The following is an 8,851-nucleotide window of genomic DNA, read 5'->3' as shown; positions in this document are numbered from 1 at the left end:
TGGTCCATTGGCCGGTACGCATGGTAATGCGGATTGGCCGTCGCTTTGAACCATAGGGGTCTGCTATTGGCTGACATTCGCCACAGCTGATTGGCTGGAGCAGGCGAGAATGGCGTTTTTATACTATATGCTGCGCATAGGACTGGAGACTCTCCCCACGTCTAGATATATTGCCAGTGATATTGGAGATCATTTTGTTTGCAAGAGGTGATAAGTTTAATACTTTTATTCTCCTATATTCATGTACAGTGGGAGTGGTTTGACCTAAAGGGGTGTGTTTTTTTGTCTACTACACAGTTCCCCATCAGGTCCTCCATGCTGTTCATGCATTGTGATTCGTTGATTCAAACACTGACCACTGATTGGTGCTACTTGTGTATATAAGGAAGTGGTGTATGGTGATTGTTTGTATTGCAGTTTTGACAACTTGATAAAGAGCCCCATGGCTCGAAGCAGCGGTCTGTCGTTGTTATACTACTGCTGATTTTATCAATGTGATCAATAAAAGAGATGATTATTTACATCGTTGGTGCCTGCTCCCTGTGGATCTACTATAATTTTCATGCCTATCATATGTACGGTATCTCTTAAAAAGGTAAAAATCATACAGTACATTCATTCTCAATCTGCTACAATGGTGCCAGCAAGTCTGCTGTCCTGCTGTGTTACAAGCCCTCTATGGCAGTAACAAGCCAAATGGCTCTATGGCAGTAACAAGCCAAATGGCTCTATGGCAGTAACAAGCCAAATGGCTCTATGGCAGTAACAAGCCAAATGGCTCTATGGCAGTAACAAGCCAAATGGCTCTATGGCAGTAACAAGCCAAATGGCTCTATGGCAGTAACAAGCCAAATGGCTCTATGGCAGTAACAAGCCAAATGGCTCTATGGCAGTAACAACAAAATCATAAAACCGATTGATTGCGTTTCTTCCCGAATCAATTGCGTTTCTTCACGAATTGTTTGTGACAGGGCCCACTAGGATACCCCCTCAACTGCAGTATTAGGTCTTCAATGATGCTATGCTGGTAATGATCACTTCTGTATATGCAGAATCCATAACTAACTGTTCCCCACCTCTGCTTACACCCTCCATACTGTTGATGACCTTGGCAGGTTTTGTTGCGCAACATGAATTGTTATGTATAGAATGCTTGGGGGGGGGGGGGGGGGTGTACAATGTAAAACTTGCACTGGGGCCCAAAGCTCCTTAATAATGTCACCGATTAAATGTAATGCTAAATACTCTAAGTAAAAGATAACACAGTAGCACGTATTTGTTTGGAGCTGAGCTTTAATGCAATGCTGCACACTATAGACATAAAGTTTTTTTGGACTGCGTTGTACACACTGGCTATGGGAGGGGGATGCAGTCACAGCACAAGGCCAGTATACAAATTCACAGCAACTCAAATCTACACAATGAATGGCAGAGCCTATTCATGTCTATAATGGAACTAGTCTGAGATAGAGCAGAAGCACTGCTATTATACCGCTCAGACAATACACAGAACATCATCTACATCTGTCTGCCTGAGAGTAAAGATGAATTCAGTATGCTTGCATGTTCTGCTTTGGAGTACACTGTGATAAACAGAACTTCAAATAGCATAATTGACTAAAGATCTGCAATAATAGCCCAATTAAACTGGTATACCAAATGCCTCATTATACTTCATACCACTCTGTGCCTTATATGTCATTATGCCTCAATACTATCTGTGCCTCATAATACCTCAACATTATAAGCATCATTGCGTCTCAATCCTCACTGGGCCTCATTATACCGCCATGGCCAGATTTCAGGCAAGGCTGCAAATGGCCTAGAGCACCAGGAAGCAAGGGGTGGGCTAACTAGCTGCCAAACATGTGAACTGCAGCAGTCGGGCAAATGTCTGGGAGTCAGACTCAGAGGATGAAGAGGCAGCAAACATGGGCAGTTTATTGTCTGTGACCTGAGCTATTACTCATCATTGCCGTTGGCTGCTCTCTGAGTCCAACTTCACTCTCCACCCAGCCCCTGATGAGTCGTATGACGTAACGCGTAGGGCGGAGCCTGGAAGGGAAGTGACCAGCAGCAGGAGGAGACGTCCTCTGGGTGTTTTAATCATACAAAGCGCTTTTTACATTGATGTTTGTGAGTATCACTCTTCAGTTTTATGGAATAAACCGTGGATTTTACACTATTGGGAGTCTTTTTAGTTTATAGATATATGCCTGTCAGGCCTGGTATCCTGCTATCATACTGTGGAAGTGGATTGTAACTCAGAGCATTGAGGCTAACACTGCACACCCAAAGCGTGGACAGCTGTCTGTGAGTGTGGACAGCAGCAGGAAAGGGTGAGCAGGAGATTTATAGGTGCTTTTGATCTGATGTATGGAGATTTTGTGGAAGCTTGATTGCACTATGATATTGTCTCACTGCTTTGTTTGAGATTGGACGTACCATTGATCGGTGAAAAAGAAGTTGGTTTAACCCCTTAAGCGCAGTTGCTGTCTGTAGGGCTGGGCAGCCTTGCAGCAAGGTGAGCGTGCCACCTGTTGGCCATTAGTCACACATATAGAGGTGACCCCTAAATAGAAGATACACAGTCGGACCCCATAGGGTGAAGGTCCCCATACGTTTCTAATTTAAACGGATCGCACTATGATGTCTCGTTTTTTGTTCCTTTTTTTCTGTATATGAATTGCGCCAACAACGGGAGAATCCCCTGGAGCACCAGAAAGCGGACGGTGGACAGTGAAGGACGCACTAAACAGAACTGTTTGTATCTGTGGACAGTGGGAAGGGGTAGCGCACTCCAGAAACATTGTTTTAACAGGCCATGTAAATGATGCATGTTTTTAGCAAGGTTCACAATTAAACAAGAGGGATATGGAGGCTGCCGTATTTATTTCATTTTAAACAGTACCAGTTGCCCGGCAGCCCTGCAGAGCCTCTGCCTCTAATACATTTAGCCATAGACCCTGAACAAGCATGCAGCAGATCAGATGTTTCTGACATTATTGTCAGATCAGACAAGATTAGCTGCATGCTTGTTTCTGGTGTTATACAAACACTACTGCAGCCAAATAGATCAGCAGGGCTGCCAGGCATTGTTTAAACGTAAATAAATATGGCAACTCCATATTCTTCTCACTTCAGTTGACCTATAATAACCAGCTAAGAAAAAAAAGTTAGATACTTACCCCAGTAAGGGGAAGCTTATGTCCCTCCTGCGCTGCGATCAATGAGATCCTCTAAACAATCTCCGACTTTAACCACTTGAGGACCGCAGTGTTAAACCCCCCTAAAGACCAGGCCTTTTCATTGTTAATTGGCCACTGCAGCTTTAAGGTGATTTCCCCCCCCCCCCCCCCTTTCTCCCCACCAACAGAGCTCTCTCTTTTTTTTACTACACCTCGTTTTTTTCTGTTTAATAATATTAATAATATTACACTATCCAGAGAGAGGGGAGAAATGCACTTTTATTTAGCTTTCCTGTATGACAAGAAGACAGCCAGCACAAGGGGAAGGGGGGAACAAAAGTGAATGAGGGAGAGAGGAGGAGTGGATAGATACTGAGAATAGCATGAGATGGAGCAGACAGCTTATCTGTATTGCAATTCCACATTACACAGCAGCTACTTGCCTGTAATGTGACTCCTGTCCCTGCCAATCGCTCACACAAGGCTGCAAGCAGCCCTCCTGGAGCCTAGGGACTGTCAAAAACTTTTCAGCCTGTATAATACCTTATCTAGCTGTCCACATGCAGTCTTTACAATGGTGAAAGAGCCGACAGCATTTTTTTCTACGGAGCCTGCAGGAGTCAAGCCTCTGTTCTGTATCATGCTGTGTATATTCACCAGCTTGTGTCCCCTGTAATTGCTAATCTTACTTTTATTTCCCTTTTCCCTCAGCCAGCCTAGTGCTTCACATTGCCTTATACAAAAACCTGAATGCACCAGGCACTGTACAGGCCCTAAATCCGCAGCCTAGGGGGATATCTCCCCCCTGGCCAGCCAGAGCCTGCTTCTTTCATGCCTTGTGGTAACCTGGTCCAACAGACAGACACTATCCTCCTCTTCTGATCTGTGTTTTCTTTTCCTCTCCCCTGGCATCATGGTCATGGGGAGGGGCGGGACAGGAGTGCACAGACACACTGGAGATCCCAAGATAACACTAAGGAATGTCTACAAATCTTTTGTCTACAACAAAACTTTGTATGATTCCTTATCAGTGGCTGACCAGATGCATTCATTAGAACAACTGTGCAGAGAGCAGAACTTTTTCCCTCTGCACCCTTAGTTTTCAGTCTCTAAGGACAGGAAAGATAAACTTTTTTTTCCCCCGGAAGCCGCCTTCTAGATAAATCTCTTCTCCAGGCAACTGCCTGTTCTACTGGTGCTTAGAGGCGCCTCTGCAGCTGCGACCACTCCAACCAGGTAGTAAGTTCGGGGGGTCGGTAGGCGCGTACGTTAAAAAAGGGCGCCGGGAAAAAAGGGCGCAGGGTTTTAAACGATAAGCATGAATAACGTGTAAAAAAAAATTATGCTATATTTCGTTTAAAAATGATGTTTTATAAAGTTATAAATCATTAAATAATGTGTATGAAATCGGCAATTGTAAAAACGTTAATCTTCCCTATTTAAAAAGTGAAATTTATAATAACGTTTTATAAAACAATAATAAGAATGTTACTAAAGCTACACCTAACCCTACTCTCACACAGAACCCTCCCTGTACCTATCCCTAACCCCTAGACCCCCCTGGTGGTGCCTAAACCTAAGACCCCCCTGGTGGTGCCTAAACCTAAGACCCCCCTGGTGGTGCCTAAACCTAAGACCCCCCTGGTGGTGCCGAAAACCTAAGACCCCCCTGGTGGTGCCTAAACCTAAGACCCTCCTGGTGGTGCCTAAACCTAAGACCCCCCTGTGATAAGCATTAATAACGTTAAAAAAAATATTGTGTGGTTTTTCGTTTAAAAATTATGTTTTAAAAAAAAATTGTACGGTTTTTCGTTTAAAAATAATGTTTTAAAAAAATATTGTACTGTTTTTCGTTTAAAAAATAATGTTTAAAAAATTATAAATCATTAAATAATGTGTAATCATGAGAAGCAGTTATAAAACATTAAAAGTCTCCGGGTGCCGCTTTTAAAACGTTATTTTTCTCCGGCGCCCTTTTTTCCTGTTGGGCGCCCATTAAACGATATTTATTATGGGAGTGAATGGCGGCGCCCTTTTTGTCCACCTGCCTCATGCGCCCAAATTTCCTGCTTCCGTCGGTAGGCAGTACTGGAGGTGGACAGAGAAGAACGGGGGGAGCGGTGGGCATGAGGGGAGCCGACTAAACATGCCTGCTCGCCCCCTTTTTTAAATAATTTTGTGCTAATGTATATACTTTAACCAGTGCTGTGTGCACATGTTATCTTGACAGAGCTTTTCTGAATATACCTCTAAGACACTAGAGATGGAATCGCTGTAAAATATCTTAGTTACAAGTTGCTGCAAAATATCACAGCTTTTAGAGACATATCGTCACAACATATGGCAGCAAACAGCATTCGTGAAGAATACATTAAATATACAGTATAACTTGTATTAGGCAATACCTTGAAATTCCCTTTGGAAAACTCACAGGACCCAGAAATTATTGCACAAATTATAGAGCTGCCAGCAGAGTCAGTTTCTTCCTCTGCAAAGAAGCAACACCTGACCACACCCACAACCTCTCTCTGCTCAGTCCTTTGGAGCACTGTGAGGAAGTCGGTAGGGTCAGCTCTGCATTCGCAGGAAATGATTGGCTGGTGCCACCATCTGAGCTCCTCCCTATGTCAACTTGATGATGATAGGCTAGGGGAAGAGTTTGAACATTTTTAGGGGACAGAGTACAGAGTTCCTTTCCCATGGACTCCAGAGGAAAAACAGTGGTGCCTCTGGGGGTGTTGTGGCAATGACTGGGCTGGTAGGGGGGTCCATGCGGTGGTCACAAGGACTGCATGGTTCTGGTTTCCTGGTGAACAGAGAATGAGTGGCTGTGTGCAGTGGGGTGCTGTTTCGGGCATCTGTGGGGACCACGGGGAACCTTGGGACAAGGTCATCAGTGGAGGACTTGGCTACCTCAGGGACCAGGATAGAGCTGGTGGCCTGGTATCCTTAGGAGCTGGGAATCCTGGAGCTGGTGGTAGCTGGATGACCTGCAGCTAGAGTGGGCTCCTGTTGTCCCGTCTCCTGGCAGGTGCAGAGGAGGAAGGGGGTCGTTGTTGTGGATACCATGTTCTCTGTGGCAGGATGGTCCGGAGCCTGGTGCCAGTTGGCGACATCTGGGTGGGGGGGGCATGTTGTTGTGGAGCCGGAGGCTGAGGTGGATAATGGCTTCCTACACATACTTTGGTAGTGTGGGGAGAGCGCCAGGAGATGGAGGGGGCAGGTTTAGTTGTCTTGGCTGGCTAGAGGGATCATTGGGGGCATCCTGTCAGTGAAGGAGGAGTGGCAGGAGCGGCAGTGGCAAGGACTGGAAGCCAGAGTCCTGCGGGCCATCAGCTGGAGCTGCCCATGGCACACAAAGGCAGGTGCAGGGGCACTGGAGCCCAGAGTGATGATCAACCGCCTGCTGTAGTGGGGAGGTGGACCACGGATCATACCAAGTGTTTTTTGTCCAGGGGTCCGAGAGGAAACGAGAGAAAAGATAGATTATCTACCGGAGCTCTGTGGCCATGCTGCTATCTCAACGCCATATTTAGCTCTAAAGTTCAGTAATGTTAAGAAATCAAATTCATGTGGAGTCTCCCAGCTGGAAAAATACTAGTCCCAGGCCCAGGCATACAGGATGGCAACATGCAGTAGGAGACATGGCAAGCATGCAGGTCTAACTCAGCTCTATTTACCAGCTCATAATACATGCCAGGTGTGTGTGGGCGTGTCTACATCTGAGCAGCCTTACCATCCTCCCCCCAATGCTAACTAAGATTTGGAACCCTCTGTGTTACCCTTTTGTTTCAATGTGACCATGGCCTATGTGTATGATGTCATCCAATATTATCAATAATAATCCTTATTCTATGCAGCTTGTACTGCGAAGGCCCAGGGGAACCAAGCACTTCTAATCATGCTTACTGCACCCATTCAGAGGTTGGGTGTAGGGTGACGTGGTGGGAAGGTGTGAATCAAAAGGGCATTCGTATAAGAAAGAAGACAAGGACGTTTCTGTCCTGCATTTCTAGAGAGGCCACAAGGACTTGGGTCTTGGGCGGCTGCTGCCCAAGGGGGCGACTGGACATGGTAAAAGGGTTGCTGAATACGGAAGAGAAGCCTGGAAATGGAAAAGGGAGGCTGCAAATGGAGAGCAACATATGGAAGAGGAGAGATACTGTACATGCAAGAGAGAGGCTACTGCACATAGTACATAGAAAAGGGGGCTGCACATGGAGGCTGGGTGCACACATAGCAGAAACGCTGCATTTTATGCAGCAATGTTAGTCAATGGGATGCAGAAAAAGATGCGGAGACCTGCGATTTACAGTATGTGTTTCGCGAACGCTGGTTTTGTTGCATATTATGCAGGATAGCTGCCAAAATGCACATAATAAAAGTCTATGGTGACACATATGCATTTTACATGCATTTTTTTTGTTTTTTAAATGCTGATGATGTATTTCCGCTTCCTCTTTACTTCCTGGTTATTTTGCATAAAACGCAGGAAAAAACGCATTCAAAGCGCATGCAATACCCATACAAAGCGTAGCGTTTTCAATTAGCGGACACAAACCAAAAACGCAAACAAATGCATTCAAATTGCACCTGCGATTTGCAGATGTGAAGTGCAAAACGCACAAAAAAACGCATTACAAAATCACAATCGAAACTGCATAAAATGCTACTTTTCACGCTATGTCTTATGTGAACCCAGCCTCAATGAAACAGGCATATTGTTTGTTGCACATGAATGGAGCGCAACAAGAAAGTTGGACTTGCAACAAAAATTAATCTAGCCTTGCTGTCCAGGAACAAGTCACATCAATGAAAGGGTGGAGCTAAGAAGTTTATTTCTGTATATATACCATGAGCCCCTGAAAAAATGTATATACAGTATAGTATCGACCTACAAATAAGGAAAACTTCCCTCATGATAGTTTGTCTAAAAATATAATAATTATAATAGAATTGATATAATAATATAACACAGGCAGTCCTCTTCAATACGTAGATTGCCATTCACGCTTGCTGCACAGTACAGTACAAAGAAGTGCGCCCCCTGCTGGCGGATACGCGGCTTCGCTCCGCTGCCATGGGAGCAGTCGGAGCTGCAGCTGCGCTTTGCCTTCATCCATTCCTGTGGCCTCTGTAGCTGTCTGCGCCTGCGCTCTGCTCTCGGAGGACTCCAGCTCCCGTCAGCTGCCGCTCTAGCCGCTCCTGTAGAGTCTATGGTGATCCCGGCTGGACCCGGAGATGCAGCTTACCGTGAAGGCGCTGAAAGGAAAAGAGACGAGTCTGCAGGTAGAGCGGCCTGGGCCAGTCTGTCATGTACAGCCTGGCTGGAGAGAGAAGATAGGAGGTCGCCTATGACTTTATATATAGTAACATGGCTGTGCTTGTGCATGACTCTGACCATCATCACAGTCTTGTACTGAGCCCATCTGTCACTAGTCATCCTTACTACAACCCTCCTAATGTTCATAATCACCATCACAGAGCCAGTGGTTTCCAGGAGAAATTTAGCTTTGATTCTGCTGATTAAGATTCTTGCTTTTATGCTTTCCTGAATAATGTATAGTAGTAGAATGATCAATCGCCTATTGATTTAGAGTCGCCTGATGAGTCGCCCGTTCAGGCGTGTACAGATATGGAGTCACCTGACATGGTGCGTGCTT

General features: G+C 45.4%; 1 protein-coding gene across 2 annotated transcripts in view; it reads left to right on the top strand.

The window, feature by feature from the left end:
- Nucleotides 1-2,111: 2,111 nt before the first annotated feature.
- Nucleotides 2,112-8,851, top strand: part of UBL4A (ubiquitin like 4A) — a 32,907-nt gene continuing 26,167 nt past the window's right edge. The window contains exon 1 of one of the 2 annotated variants that reach the window (XM_068248402.1): nucleotides 2,112-2,136. In XM_068248402.1, the coding sequence (XP_068104503.1) occupies nucleotides 2,131-2,136 (6 nt within the window). In that variant the 5' untranslated portion in view covers nucleotides 2,112-2,130. Of the gene's footprint in view, nucleotides 2,137-8,349; nucleotides 8,478-8,851 lie in introns of those variants that run through there. The other variant, XM_068248400.1, reaches the window with a different exon arrangement.

Source organism: Hyperolius riggenbachi, chromosome 8, assembly GCF_040937935.1.
Source record: "Hyperolius riggenbachi isolate aHypRig1 chromosome 8, aHypRig1.pri, whole genome shotgun sequence".
Taxonomy (NCBI): Eukaryota; Metazoa; Chordata; class Amphibia; order Anura; family Hyperoliidae; genus Hyperolius; species Hyperolius riggenbachi.
Note: the sequence above shows the minus strand (reverse complement) of the source record. Positions and strands in the feature narration are given on the sequence as shown.